Source organism: Aegilops tauschii, chromosome 1 (genome assembly GCF_002575655.3).
Source record: "Aegilops tauschii subsp. strangulata cultivar AL8/78 chromosome 1, Aet v6.0, whole genome shotgun sequence".
Taxonomy (NCBI): domain Eukaryota; kingdom Viridiplantae; phylum Streptophyta; class Magnoliopsida; order Poales; family Poaceae; genus Aegilops; species Aegilops tauschii.
Genome location: NC_053035.3, coordinates 498398289 through 498414219, shown reverse-complemented (window position 1 = coordinate 498414219; position 15931 = coordinate 498398289). Strand labels below are relative to the sequence as shown.

Here is a 15931-nt window from a genome sequence, read left to right as displayed (position 1 = left end):
CTGCGGCAAAAGTTTTTGCGGGCCGGGCGAGTATGCGGGGTCTGTTCTGGCCGCAAAATTGGCCCGAGCCCGCATACTCGCCGGAATTTTTGCGAGCCGGGCGTTTTGCGGGGTCTGCTAGAGTTGCTCTAAGCCATCTGTGGGCCTTCTCGGTCCTGTGTGTGTGAGTGTGTGGGCCCACGCAGGCTGAAGGAACATAGCTTAGAGCATCTCCACTCGCGCCCGCCCCCCAGCACGCGTTTTCCTCCACCGGCGCCGGAAAAAAAACGGGAGCCCCCCTAACAGGACGCCGAATTTCGCCGGTTCGGGCCATATTATGGCCCGACGATCCCAGGCCGAACCCAGCGTGGGGACGTTTGGGGCTCCGACGGAAGGAAAACTGACGCGTGGACCACCACTGTCAGGCGAAAAACGACTTTTCCCCGCCTAGATTCGCCCCCGCACACTGTAGGGCGCCACTTCCCCATTCGCCTCCGTGCCGATCCCGGCGCCGCCCACCTGCCCACAGTCGCTGGCCCGCCGCTAGAAAGGCCATTTGCCCACCGGAAAGAGAGGACGCGAACATTTTTGTGAATTTGTCAACAAATTTTGTAAATAAGATTATTGTTTGTAATACCACTGTTTGTTTTGAAATTTCTGAATATTATGCAATCACAAAATATTTTATGAATTTCTGACCAAAATTTGAAAACAGGAACATGTTTTGTAATTTCAAACAATTTACGAAAGGTGGTTATTTTTTGAAATGAAAAGCATTTTTTAAGACAAGAACATTTTTTCTATTTGTGAGCAATTTGAAAATGGGGACATTTTTGAAATTCTGAACAATTTTTTAAAAATGTGTGGAAAAATGAAAACATTTTGAAATTTGTGAATACTTTTTTGAAACAGAAATAATTTTTAACCTAAATAAACAAAAAGATAAGAAACAGAAAAATAAAAAACATAAAACCCCAAAAAGAAATGACCAGAAGAAAGAAAAAATGAAATCATTAATTAAGGGTCACTCTTTGCAAAGGTCACTCCCACCTTCCCGGGTTGCGACAAGTGGGGCACTCGGAGTTTTCCCTTTTTTGTAGATTCGTTTATTCAAAATATTTTATCTCATAAACTGTACGTCCAAATATTGAACCATTTTCACCATTGGATCCCTCGCGTCGAGATTTTCAAAACTAGATCCCATGTTGATGGCTTTTGTTGAAAAAACAATTACGACAAAATCGAACAATAAAACCAGACTGGGAGCACTTTTATTCTATCTGAAAGCCATTTCCAAGAGGCACGACTGAACCTCTCATGGAAGAAAAACCGTGCCTCTCACGGAAGGGAAAAAAGAAAACATATTTTTTTTGTTTTCGGCACGCACAGTCGTGCCTCTTGTAGAAGAAAAAAAATGTGTTTTTTTCTTTTTCCGAGAGGCATGGCCGTGCCTCTCATGGAAGAAAAAAAGAGAGAAAACACGTATTTTTTTCGTTTCCGAGAGGCCCCGTTGTGCCTCTTGCGGAAGCAAATCCGTGTCTCTCGTGAAAGCAAAATCGACGCAAAAAACAAGGAAACATATTTTTTTCCTATATCTAGGAGAGCTTCTAAAAAAGGAACAATCTTTGGAAACGCGGATGTTTTTCGAAAACATGAACATTTATTGAATCTTCCGATCAAATTTGAAAAACCTGAACAATTTTTGGAAACACAAATTTTTTAAAACATGACCATTGTTGGAAAATTGCGAACAATTTGGAAATCCATGAACATTTTTTTTGAAAAAAAGTGAAATTTTAAAATGAACCGAAAAGGAAAGAAAAAGATTTTTTTTGGAGAATAAAGAACCAGGAAAACGAAAAAATAGAAAAAAGGAAAAGGAAAAAACCCGGTTCAGGAACCTCCTAGAAGGTTCCCAAAACCGAAGAAACCCAGCTAGGAATCTCCTAGAAGGTTCTTAAAACCGGGATGGATGAAGTGATGAACGGGCTGGCCCAGGTTTTTAAACCTAGAAGGAACCTCACTTGTGAACCCCTGTTCGATTTCTCAACAACTTGACGCATCGTGCGCCATATAGGTTTTTCCGTGTATGGAATGCTCGCGTACATCGCCAAATCAAACGGGCCTGACCCAAAGTGTCCACGTGCAGCACAACATATACACGGTACATCAGTGTATCCGCATTTACATATTTTTATATATCTTAATATTTCACAAAAGTATACATACATATATATTTCAAAAACTAAATTACTTAATTTTTAAAAAATATTGTGCATTTAGAAAATGATCATGCAGTGTAAAACAAATTGTTGACACCACTCTTAAAAGATGTTGATAGCAATCAAAAGTTGTTTCATGACTTGGAAAAATGTTGACGTCTTTGGAAAAAATGTTAGTGAAATTTTCAAAAACTGTTTACATAATGTAAAAGCAACATTTTGTGTAACTGAAAAAACTGTTTCCTGCCATTCAAAAAAACTCTTTTTTTTAATGTTTATACAATGAAAACAATGCAAGTTGTTTCATAAAAAATGGTTCATACTCCCTCCGTCCCATAAGTGTCGCTCGTTTAGTACAACTTTGCACTAAATTTATAATAAACCAGCGACACTTATTTTGGAACGGAGGGAGTCCCATTCAGAAAAGAGTTTTATATTTCTATGCCACTCCTTAGTTCTACTCAGTTTTGCTCATGGCCCTTAACATTCCTCGCTTTTCCCCTCCACCACTTGGCCCATTCTCACAAGTTCCCAAAGAAAGTCTTGCCGCCGGTTCAAAGTAGTTGACCGTTACCTTGCGTAGTTACTAATGAGTGGCACCGGGGCTCTTATGACAGGTGGGACGAGGCCTCTTGTGGCAGGTGGGCCGAGTGATCTTATGATGAGAGGGACCTAGGGCTAGGGTATCACTGTTTATCGACAAAAATAGACCGACCCCGACCCCATTTAGCCGCCCCCACGTAGTCGTCGTCGCCTTCGTTCTCCCGCCACCCACTCCGCCTACCTTCCTTAGGAGAGCTCTGATGACATAGGTACCTGGTGCAGCGGTGTCACCCTTTGGTCCATCGATTTGAGGAGTACTAGGTCATTGGCCATCCGGTAAGTATCAAATGCTAACCCTAGAAAACCATAGTTCATCCCCTAGTAAATAGTCCTGAAATATCTTGTGAATATGCATAGAATTAGTTCATAGGGCCATTGGGTTTAGCAAATTGGAATAATGATTTAGCAATCTGTGAACTAATTAGTTAGTTTGAACCTCCCTTGGTAATGATTTTTGGGTTCAATCAATTCTCTGTCAGGTAAGGGATGGAAGAGTTCTGCGTCGACGATGAGCTCTTGCTGGCAAAGTGCAAGGAGATAAGCTCCTGGTTTCCGAACCAGAAAGCTCTCATGATGCATGCGTTGAATCTATCGTTGGAAGCGTCGGAAGAGGAGGTGAAGCGAATGTCGCTTGTACAAAAATGGGTGCTTTTTATTGAAATTCTTCTCTGGTCAATGAAAGAGGTGATGGAGGCATCAGATCCTCGATAGCGAGCTCGCTCGCATGAGTACCACTCTCGCCTCTCCTCGCTGAATCCGGTGGCCGAGGGGCCAGTGAATTTGTGGATTAGTGAAGTGCTCGAACAAGGCCGGAGAGGGCCTAGTGCTCGCCAGAACCCTAGGCAGTGAACAGAGCCTTCCCCACGAACCCTAGAACAGAAAAGAAAAGTGGTTCACCGGAGAGGGCCTAGTGCTCGCCAGCAAAGTGCGCCGCCGCAAGGCCGCGCCGGTTCCTCTCGATCCGAACGGGCATCGGCAAGCCGAGCCGTTCGGACGAAGGACAACCCTGCAAAGGGCAAAGGGGGCACCGCAGCCAAACCGCTCGACGGCGGCGCGCTCACCGCAAGGTGGACGCGTAGCCGGCGAGGGGGAAGGCCACGGCGCCGCATCTCGCCGTAGAATGCTCTGCCATCATCGAAAAACGAAGGGGAGCAGAAGCGCAAAGTAGCCCCCGTTCTCTCTGTCACAGAAAGTGGAGATGGAGCGGGGAAAGGGAAAAGCTCGCGCGCGGTTCGCACGGTGCGGTGGCTTCACGCCGTCGTCAGCGGAGCCCCGACGCAGCCGTAGCGCAGAGAGAGACAGAGGCGCACAAGGGGAGTAGAGGAGGGCTCGACCTCGGATCTCTCTCCTCTGTCTAAAGAACAAAAAGGGGGAAGGGGACAAGAACAGCAAAGGTGCTCGTGCGGCGCCGTGGCGACGCCGGCGGCCGGCGTGGCCTTTACCCGTCGCATCTCTCGCTCTCCCTCTCTGTTGCGTGGGAAGAGAAAAGAAAAGAGCGCCATGACGCGGCGTGGCGCAGTGGTGCGCGGTGGCTTTTCGCCGCCGTCGCTGGCGACCGGCGTGGCGAGGTGACCGAGCGGCCGGCGTCGAGCGCCACGGCTTAGAGCGAGAGAAGAGAGGCGCGGGGTGGGGAAATGACGAACCCTAGCGTTGGGCACCGGTTTTGTCCGAGAGAAAACTGCGGGTGACTGTCGAATCATGGTGGACGGCCCGGATCTAAACCCTAGAGCGCGCTGGGCCTTCTGGGCCGAGAGAGAGAGGAGTCGGACCAGGCTGGGCTGAGGCTTTCACCGGTGCGTGCGCTGAGCCAAGGCTAGCGGCCCTCGCCGAGACCAGGCTCGGCTCGCGCGAGCGTGCGGGGGAGCAGGCCGTGGGCCGCTGCGGGTCTCCCGCGCCAGGCCGAGGCCGGGTGGAGCTGCCATTTTTCATTTTCGTTTTAATAGTTTTTAGGCAGTTTTCTAATAGATTTTCTATGAAATTTTGTTTAGAGTACAGAAAAGTAAAAGAAAATGTTCTGAAAAGTAAACAGAAAAGTTTCTGAAAATGAAAATAGAAAATTTTCAGAAAAAGAAATGTTCATGAATTTTACAAAGAAAATAATAAAGTTCATGAATTTCTTATTTGGTCAAAGAAAAGTTTCTGTAAAGAATAAAAAGTTCATGAATTTTTATTCATGTTTTTTTGCTGCGTAAACAATTAATAGTGCTCTTTTACAAAGAAAATAAAAGTTTAGATAGAATTATATTGAAAGAGCATATTAAAGTAATTGTTGAAATAAAATGATTATGTTATTTTTATGACCAACTTTGTTAATAATATGATCATATTTTATTATTGAAAATAAAAATGCTCTTTTAAAAGTGAATAGAACTAAAGTAACAGATTAAATTGTTGCTTCTCTAATGCATTTTTGAACCAACGGTTAAAATTGCTTAGAGAGTAAAAGAGTACAGAATTGTTTTTGAATAGAATATTGTAAAGTTTCCGCTGCAAAGTAAAAGTTTTATCCTCCAATTAAATTGGAACCAACGGGAACATTTATTTGGAAGAAATGTTCTTAGCAATGTTTTTCCCCTATGGGTGGAATAAGATGTAGACAGTTTCCGCTATGACAAAAGAAAATATTTGTTTTAAAGTTAAAATATGGTATTGTTATTTTCTGACCAACGTTGATGATAACAATGCTATAATTCTATGAGTCTTATGTTCAAAGTTTAAATCTCTAATAAATTTTGCATCAAAGTGATCAATTTTCAATGAACAGATAAAGATCAAGAAATGCTCTTGAACTAGAGAAATGTATATTTCTTGTTCCCGCTGCAATAAAGTTGATGATGATGATGATTAATTCTTAGCAAAGTTGTTTAATAGAAATACTATCATCACATTGTTTATGAGTTATATGCATTATTTCCATTTCCGCCCAACGGTGATATGAAATTAATGTAGAAGGATGGTGTTTATTCTATTTCTGCCACAACGGTGATTTAGGATATAAAAGAAAGTTTCAAAAGTTTAATGTGCATTTCTTTTAACCAGACCAACGTAGGTTTATTTTTATGACCATTATTGTTGATTATTGGCTAAGTTTTCCATGCTTTCATTCGTGAAAGTGAATGGCTGGGTACTTGTGACCCGAAAGATGACCAAGAAAGGTCATAACGTGAGGGAGTATGTTCTCTCTAAAGAATGGCATCAAAAGAAAAGAGATAGATCATTGAGAGTCTTGGTTGATGAATGTCTTTCATGTACTCTCTATGAAGAAGATTTTTCAGTCAACATGATTTGAGATGAAACAAGCAACATGCGTGTTTAATTTGACCAACGTAGGATCAAGCATGTGTGTCAAAGAGCATTTGGATTTATTCCTGAATTTGATGATTGAATATGTAGTCAAAAGAGCCAATTCTAGCATTTATGTTCCCTTACACGGAATTACCCGCATGGCGGGAAAAGATGATTATGATAAAACCCGCATGGCGGGAAAAGTCGAGGAAAATACCTGCGTGACGGGGTAAAGTTGACATAATATTATGTCAAAAATCCCGTATGGCGGGAGAAATTCTGGCAAGAAAAAGATATGATAACTCAGGTGCTTTTAATGTATCCCACTCTGTGAGAAAAGAATGGAGTAGCTGAAAGGTGCAACCGTACACTTATGGATATGGTGCGCAACATGATGAGTTATTCCAACTTGCCATTGGGGTTATGGATGGAGGCGCTTGAAACCGCCATTCACATTCTCAATAGAGTACCAAGCAAGTCGGTGCCCAAAACACCGTACGAGCTATGGACAGGAAGGGTGCCCTCCCTACAACACTTCAGGGTGTGGGGGTGCCCTGATGAGGCCAAAACGTTTAATCCAAACATTGCAAAGTTAGATCCCAAAATAGTGAGTTGCCACTTCATTGGCTATCCAGACAGATCAAAAGGGTTTTCGTTTCTACTGCCCAGACAGATATACAAAGTTTGTAGAAACGAGACATGCAGTCTTCTTAGAGGATGAAATGATGAGGGGGAGCTTGGTAGCTCGGAAAATTGATCTTGAGGAGAAGAGGGTGCATGCACCTAATCCGATGATTTAGGAGCCATTTTTCTCACTACCAGTTGCAACTCCACCCATGACAACTATGGGGGTAGACCCGGAACCTGTCCGTCAGGAGCCGACTTAACCCGTTGTTGAGCATGAAAGGGAGGTGCGGCAGCAAATTTTAGAAGAAGTGCCAGAAGTTGAGGCACAGAATGTGCCTGAAACTGAGGCCCTTAGAAGGTCTACAAGACCAAGAAAGTCAGCTATTTCTACTGACTTTAAAGTTTATAACACAGAAATGGTTCATATGGAAAAAGACCCCACTTCATATGAAGAAGCCATGAGAAGCCCTCATTCATCGATGTGGATGAAGGCAATGGAAGATGAGATGAAATCGATGAGTTCCAAAGATGTTTGGGACTTAGAGGAAATTCCTAAAGGAGCCAAAACAGTAGGCTGCAAATGGGTCTACAAAATTAAGTATGACTCTAAAGGGAATGTAGAAAAGTATAAAGCACGACTCGTGGCAAAAGGATTTACACAAAGAGAAGAGATAGATTACAATGAGACATTTTCTCCAGTCTCATGTAAGGATTCCTTCAGAATCATAATGGCATTAGTTGCTCATTTTGATTTAGAGTTACATCAAATGGATGTAAAGACGGCATTTCTCAACGGGGATTTAAAAGAAAATGTCTACATGAAACAACCCAAAGGTTTTATCATGGAAGGCAAGGAAAATATGGGATGCCGCCTGAAGAAATCCATTTATGGATTAAAGCAAACCTCTAGACAGTGGTATCTAAAGTTTAATGAAACAATTAAAAGTTTTGAATTTAAAGAAAATATTGAGGATAATTGCATTTATGCAAAGTTTAAAAATGGGAAATATATTTTTCTAATCTTGTATGTGGATGATATCCTGCTTGCTAGCAGTGATGTTAGTCTACTACAAGAAACAAAGAAGTTCTTATCCTCAAATTTTGACATAACAGATCTTGGTGAAGCATCATATGTTTTGGGCATAGAAATTCACCGAGATAGGAACAATGGAGTCTTAGGACTATCGCAGAAAGCATATTTAGAAAAAGTTCTTAAAAAGTATAATATGCATGCGAGTAAAGCCACACCTGCTCCTATAGTTAACGGCGATAGTTTTGGGAAATTCCAATGTCCCAAGAACCAGTACGAGATCGATCGAATGAAAGAAGTACCATATGCTTCGGCAGTTGGCAGCTTACAGTATGCACAAGTGTGCACTCGCCCTGACTTAGCCTTTATCACCGGGGTACTCGGTAGATATCAAGAGAATCCAGGCATAGAGCACTGGAAGATGGTAAAGAAAGCATTGCGTTATGCGCAAGGCACGAAGGACTACATGCTAATATACAGGAGAAGTGATTCCCTAGAGATAAAAGGGTATTCAGACGCAGATTTTGCGGGGGACAGAGATGATAGAAAATCCACGTCAGGATACGTCTTCACTCTCGCTGGGGGAGCTATTTCGTGGAAAAGCTCCAAACAGTCAATAGTTGCATCATTCACGATGTATGCAGAATTCATAGCATGCTTCGAAGCCACGGGGCAGACGATATGGCTAAAGAAGTTTGTACCCGACTTGAAAGTGGTAGATTGTATTCACAAACCACTAAAGATGTACTGTGATAACCAGCCTGCAGTATTCTATGCTCACAACAACAAGTCGAGTAATGCTGCCAAAACAATAAAGATAAGGTATTATGTTGTGAAAGATAAAATTCGGGATCAAACTATAAGTCTCGAGCATATAAGGACAAAAGATATGCTTGCGGATCAGCTAACGAAAGGCTTACCACCCAATGTATTCAAGGAACACTTAGCCGGCATGGGTTTAAGGGAAAGCCTTATGATTCCTGGATAGGCCCAAAAGGAACAGAATTTGTTTCTGAACATAACGTATGCTGTAGCTGTATGATTCTATCGGCAATTAAGCTGTGACGATGAAATATGCTCTATGTACCAATATGTGATGAAACAAATAAACTAGAAAGTATAAAGTTAAAAGTAAAGTTGAGATCAAGGGGGAGAATGTTAGGTTGATCTCTCTCCCGTTCGAACCCAACGGGTCAAACGGGCCCCTGACTCGCGCCCTGATCGGGGGCACCCAACCAAACCATGGTTGGTGGGCCCCTGTGACCCGTGCTATATAAACAGAGGTGGGGCCGGGGCACGACTCAACGAGGTTAATCGCTGCCACAATCCCCACCTACAATCCCTACCGATCTAGGGTTAGCGCGGTGCTCACGGGAAGCTCCACCACTGCCGCCATCCACTCTCTGCCATCACCGGCCACCGTCACCATGGCCGGCACCGGGAGTTCCTCGTCTGGACAAGCAGAAGGTAGGTTCACCGGATCTAATCCTACACTACATGATCCCATGGATCTATCAGGGGGTTGCCGGGGACCGAGGTCGCGGGTGTTGCTGCAGCCGTGCCCCTCGTTTTTTTGCTGGAAAGCACGGCTGACCCGGGAGCGAGGACGCGGTTCTACAAGGGCAGCTAGCCGGCGAGCGACGGCGTACGAGCTTCGAGACCGGCTGTATAGTTGGTCCATGGCGGGATCAGCGGCGCCCTTTCGTCACGCTCTCGTCCGTGCGTCATAATGTGATTTGGGGGCAAAGCAAAAACGGGTGCGTGAGGACGAAGCGCGGTCTGATCTCACAAATTTGAGGCTACTTTTGGACTCACGTGGAGAAAAAGACTATCTTTGAAACCGATGGAATAAGGTCAAACCACATACGGAGTATTTGGTTTAAGCATATGATAGTATACTACTGTATGAGTAATTAACCAACTAATGATTGACCCCGCAAAAAGAAAACTAATGATTGGTCTTTCCCCACAAAGAACTAGTAACTGAAACCTCTTTGGTGGGCCATTGGATCTCCATCCAAAGGCTCGTGTGATCACTTCCCCCGCACAAAACCCAACGCAGCCCGATCGAGGCGACAGACAGATTTGCACGGAGCCCTTGTCTCGGTCACTGACAGTAAACTGACGGAGATAAGCTTCGAGAAGGAAGGTCATGGCTGCCTCCGCCGCCGACGCCACCGCCCCCCCGCCGGAGACGCCGCTCACAGCGCCGCGCGGCCGCGGAAACGACGGCGTGGGTGGGAGGGTGGAGGAGCTGTGCTGCGTCTGCCGCCTCCCCGCCGATCCGGTCCGCAAGCTGGCCCCCGTGAGCGACGGCAATTTCGTCCACTACGACTGCCGCTGCGAGGTATCTCCATCCTTTCCCCCTCCCTCGCCTCCTCCACTTGCTAGGGTTTCCAGCAGCGGCCGTGCAGCGTGGCATGGATCCTCCTCCGCCTGGGCTCTGTTCCGCCAGATCCATCTCGTTCACTACCGATTTCAGTCGGATCTGGATTCCAGCTGATGTTGCTGCCATGGATCTCGCTAGAAATCCCCCCTTCTGCCAGGCAACCATTTCGTGCCATCTTTTTGCTGCAGTGGTTGCGCTTCGTTGCTGCAGTCAGCCTGACTATTCCTTTTCCAGCTGATATGATGCCGATGCTGATCCCTTTCAAAAATTTCAGGTGTGCGAGCGCAAAGCCCTAAGGCTGTCCGTGTGGGAGTTCATGGCGGGCTTGCCAGGCAAGCTCACGAGCCTGCTGCTCCCCCTCTTCTTCGCCGTCTGTGTCCTCGGCGAAACAGTCATGCACCTCATCACCTTACAAACTTGGCGCCTCGCTTTCGCCAGCACCTTTGCTGAAGTGTACCATCTGGTCTCCCTCCGCCTCTCTGCCACCTCCATCATCGCTTCGGTATCGTTCTTTGCTGCATTTGCGAATAGGTTTGCGCCATTTGCCGTGGCTCCATTTGCGCGCTGGGTTAAACGCCTAGAAACCCGGTGTCGGGGATGGTGGGGCATCGATGGCTGGCAAGTCTTCCAGCTATTTACTGTTGAAGCCTGCTTGGTGGTATGCTTGTTTCTTCTCAACCAATGTTCTCCGTCAGCCACTTTGTTTATTTTTTAATTTATATTCTATGGTGGGTGATAGACCATATATATTTGGTGCAATGCTAGGTTTTTATATTGGATTAAAGTGCTAAGTAGTGCAGTTTGTGTTCTGCAATTGGAAAGATTATCACATCTTGGCATGGTTCTCCTGATTGTTCTATAGTTGGTGATAAATCAATATGCCTCCAGAACACAAAAGTTACATGTGTTGGTATGTGTTAGATAGTATATAATAAATGTGAACCACCAGATTGAAACAGAAGTATTTGCTTATTTGGTACAGACTTGTTCAAGGAAGTAAGCATTCGTGAGTTTGATATCTCTTTCACTTGGATTGTATCTTTGGGCACTAGTATCTCTTTTATCTCCAAATGTTCCTCAAACTTGAGATCCTTTGACATTGTTAAATGCACACAAGCGCAAGTTGACTTAACTAAGAAACAAAGCTGCATTCAGAAAAGTTTTTAAAAAATCGGTACGAAATTCACATCTTCATGGCCAAATGTTTTTGGGGTGACAAATCACAAATATGCACATTATTTTTTTTAAATTTGCAAAAGTAGTTGGTAGTTCTTTTTTTCTTTTGGTGTGGTATTCATCGTGGTGCCAAACCCACTCTTACTACTATTTAAAAAAACATATTTTCCTTATGTTTTCGTGGTGCCAAACCCACTCTTACTACTATTTTAAACAACATATTTTTCTTATGTTTTTAATACCCAATCTTACAGATATTGGGACCGCCGCTAAGGCTAGTTCTACCCTGGGTGTATCTATAGGGTTATGGCTTAGTTGCATCCTTTTGGGCAGGGAGTACCTCACCTTTCTGGCGCTCATCATTTTGTACTTAGTTCCAGAAAATTCTGACAATATGCTTCTCTAATCAGGTGTTAATAGCTGACATGGCTGTTGCTTGTATTTTTGGTTTACTCCCATTCTCACTTGGAAGGATAATTTTATGGTGCAAGACGTCTTTCAATTTTAACAGTGTGGATGAAGTCGTTTCAACTTCAACAACTATTCTGGTTGGATATGGATATATCTTTTCTGTGGGCGTATTTTTTGTTGGGCTGAATACTTTTCGTGAATACTTGACCGGGGAGCGCCTTACAATTGCAATTCTATTTAGAAAGCTTTCTGGTATATTCTTCAGAGGGATCTTGCGTTCAATCATTGGTGCCAATAGTGGTGTTAATCTTTTATACATATATATACTACACCCATTGTTCATTGGTTGGTTGCTTGATATGTGCACTTCAAAATTGTTTGGTGCAACAATGTCTCAGAGGTTCAAATTTCTGATTGCGCCATCGTTTTCATCTATGACTCTTCACTGGTTTACTGGACGCAACATTTTGAGTCTGCGCAACAGAGTCTTCGTATTTCTCCGCAAGGTATTTAGTATATTATATTATATTTGTCTCATGTCCATGATGTATGCAGTTTACAGTTCAGGGGTACAATGAGTGTTGTACTTTTCTGTGAGTAGGTATTGAAGCCAGGAATTAGGATTCGCTTTATCCGACATAATATTTGTGAACCATTCTATATATTCTATTTCAAGAGGCTTCCTGGCCTTTTTGACGACATTACATTCATTGCTCTAGTAATCCTTGTTCCTACTAAAATTGCTGTCCAATTGGAACCTGAGGAGTTCCCGCTAGACATCACGTAAGTATATAATATTTGTTCTCCATCTGATGTATCTTCCAGCCTTTTGCGAGTTAACCCATCTAATTTATATTTGTGGATCGTAGCTACTTTGATCGTCCTGCTGAGGGCACATCATTCTGGCAAGGGCCACGGTACTATGCAGAGGCACTTTCTGGTATTCTTTATCTCAGGTTTCTCACTGACAATACAGTTTTATACCTCGAGTGGTTAGTCTGGAGGGTAAGATGCTATTGGCTCTTCACTGCTGGAGATGCCCTGTGGAACATTGTCTCACCGAGGGAACATTATGATAGCAGCGATGAAGTTAACAATAGAAGGTAAGCACCAAATGCATAGTTTTGTTCATTCATGGAAAACTGCCGAATCTGCACTTGAGTTTTGCTTCGGTAGTCGGCACCCCCCCCCCCCCCCCCCCCCACCCACCCAAAAAACGTTTACGCAAACCTTAAAGTTACTTAAAAAGAGTATTCACGATCAATTAGTTCTAATCCCTATTCTCCCAATGGATCAAACAAGAGATCAGAACAGTCTAATCTTTTTGATTGAAGGTGTAACTTCTAATCTCCACCTTTAATCTGCATTAAAATCTGTAGACTTTTCTAGAGGGGTGTACCGAAGCAAAACTCTCTGCACTTATTTTGGCTTGACTACATATATGCTCGTTTTGTAATGTAATCTAGTATATGCTCGTTTTGTAATGTAATCTATCTTCGACCATTCAATGAACTAAAGCCTTTTGCTTGGCCGCACAATTTTCGGTAGATGCTTACCTTTGTTGTACATTGTACCAGGAAATTTGTTGTTGTTCAAACAATGCCACAGGTGGTGCTATCATGGTTGGCAGTTGTGATATTCAATTCTGCTATGCTTTTATCTTCAATATCTATTGGCCGTACATTGGTATTTGCCGTCCCTGAGCTGCTAGTACGAGCTCAAATGAAGTCCAATGGTAATTATTATTCATTGATGATTAGTGGGCTTCCTCTGTAAAGAAAAAAATAATTATTTTATTTGAGCTTACTTGTGTGTGCAACCTTTTCTGTTAGATCTGTTTGCTATTGCCACTGGATATGGCATAGTATCAATTGTTATTGCCGCCTCTAGAGATGCATTTGTTCGCGTGGCTTATGGGGGTACACACCTTGTAGCTTTGGAGATGCATCTCATTTTCTTCATATGGGTGAGTAATTTAGTCGTCGCGCCTTCATTTGTATTCATCTTTTTGAGTATTTTACGCTACATCTCAGGAACTTCAACTGTCTGTTGCCAGATTGTGTTCATTCCTCTTTGGATCGGTTTGCTGGTTGATTTAACACTGCTTTCACCCTTCATCGGGCCTGGTAATGGTGTTCCAGTTCTAGACTTTTTCTGCACTTGGGCCCTGGGGCGGATAACACAGATTTATGGGATAAGATTGGTGAGTTACAACTACCATTGTTGCTTTGCAGACCTTGAAACTTAAATTATTACCCTATATGTGTATCTAGGCATAATTAATTGTTTTGGGTATAATTTCTCACCATTTACTAGTTGCAAAAAATAAAAATAAAACCTCCTGAACTCAACTACCAAAATAGATGCATTCATGTTTTCCGTCTATTCAATCTAATTTTTGAAGTTATCATTCTAACCTTGGGGTCTTTTGTATCTGTCTAGTTCCCTTCCCCATTGTTGACTAATATTTTTTTTCCTCACCCTTGCAACTGGCACACTTTTATGGCAGAATGCAGCTAATTCACGAATCACTCTACTTTGGGTATATATATAGTCGGATAAAAGTAGCAAATATTCTAACAGACACATTTTTTTATTGTTGAAGGCTCGTCGGTACAAAGTCAGAGGCGGGCTCCCTTCCCTGGCTGATTCCGTTGAGAACTATTGGACCGGAGACAAGTTGGAATCTCTTTCAAAGATGGGACCTTTTGCAACGAAGCTAGTCGCTGCTCTGGGTGTTCCTTATGTGCTCGCCGAGGGTGTCTTCCCAAGACTAGGCTACCCAGCTGCCGTAAACTCCATGGTCTACCATTTCGCGTGGTTGGGCTGCATCGCCTTCTATGCGCTCTGCTATCTCGCGAAGGTAGCCTTCACTATGCTCCATGATTCTATTAGGGGATCGTTATGGGCTGAGCAGACATACTGAGAGCATATGTATCAATGCAGCTGTTAAATTCCTTGATCTGGTTTACTTAGATAAATTCCCATTCTAATTAGACAGATGTCAGCCAGCCAGATTAACTTCTGGCCCAAACTTATTGTGGATGCCGCTCCCTAATCCATTGTTGAACTGATGTTTGTAACTTTCTGCTCATTTTACAAGCAAGATGCACTGTTGGTTGGTTGCCTTGAACATGGTTGGCTTTATTTTTTGTGGTTCTGCCTTGTCTTAATTTTTTGCAATGTTTTCGGTGCCAGTTGTGCTTTGTCACACTGTCATAAGGTATGTATACCGATGCTTTTTTTTATGTCGGTAGAGTAATCTAATGTTGAAGACAATCAACATGGAATTCCATGTGAGTTTGGGGAAATTCATTTTGTATATGCATCTACTTTCCAGGGCAAACTTGTGTGCCAAGATGTCATAAATGCAACGCATGCATCTATATTATCTTTGCGGTTCTGTTTTCACTCTGCACATAAAGTTTATGATTCCACTCTTTCCCTAATCTATAAATAGGCAGACTTTCTTAAAATTGTATAATGAATACGTAGACGATTCCCTCGTGGTGATTAAAATAATATATCTTTTGTGGTGGATGGTGACGGCGTAGCAGGCGGTGGCCATTGGCCGCAGCATGGTCAGCAAAGTTCGCTAGCGCCATGACCGCTGAGTGCGACATCGAAGTGGGAGATAGCAGGTTTGGCGCCTTGTGGTGGTTCTTGGAGGCGGCAACAGTGTGGAAAGGGAGGAAGGACATATACTTGTGCACGAGGAGCAAGAAAACCATTCCGCATGTGTATTCGGTCAGGTGGGAATGACATTTTAACCTGATTACACATCTTACCCTCTTTTTTTGCATGAAAGCATTTTATCTATTTTTCAAAGTAATTTGGGTCATTTCAATAATCGCACGATATAGATGGATTTCAGTCCGCATTCTGAATTGCTCCCTAGCTTTAGGGAGCAAACTCCCTGGAGCTATCTTATCTAGGTGATCCCCGCGAGAAGAGGAACCGAGAGAAAGGAAGAAGGCGAAGGGAGAGAAGAAAAAAAGAGACATGAAAGGACATCTTAGCTGTGAAAATGACAAGTGATTATGGGACTAATGGCAGTCGTAAATTATATTTATATGATCGGGTATCAGTCCCATGTATATGAAATAAAGGTGGTTAGGGAAACCCCAAGCAAAACTGAGAAAATAAGATGACATATTTAAATTTATGTGGATGTTTCTTATGCTTGAACCATAGGAATGTCATACTACT

General features: G+C 43.3%; 1 protein-coding gene across 1 annotated transcript; it reads left to right on the top strand.

The window, feature by feature from the left end:
- The first annotated feature begins 9827 nt into the window (after positions 1-9827).
- Positions 9828-14855, top strand: LOC120972887 (probable E3 ubiquitin ligase SUD1). Its single transcript, XM_040398436.3, has 9 exons — positions 9828-10093; positions 10410-10793; positions 11722-12228; positions 12324-12505; positions 12592-12825; positions 13300-13457; positions 13555-13688; positions 13779-13925; positions 14328-14855. The coding sequence occupies exons 1-9, from the start codon at positions 9899-9901 to the stop codon at positions 14646-14648; spliced, it is 2262 nt and encodes a 753-aa protein (XP_040254370.1). The 5' UTR covers positions 9828-9898; the 3' UTR covers positions 14649-14855.
- Positions 14856-15931: the final 1076 nt, after the last annotated feature.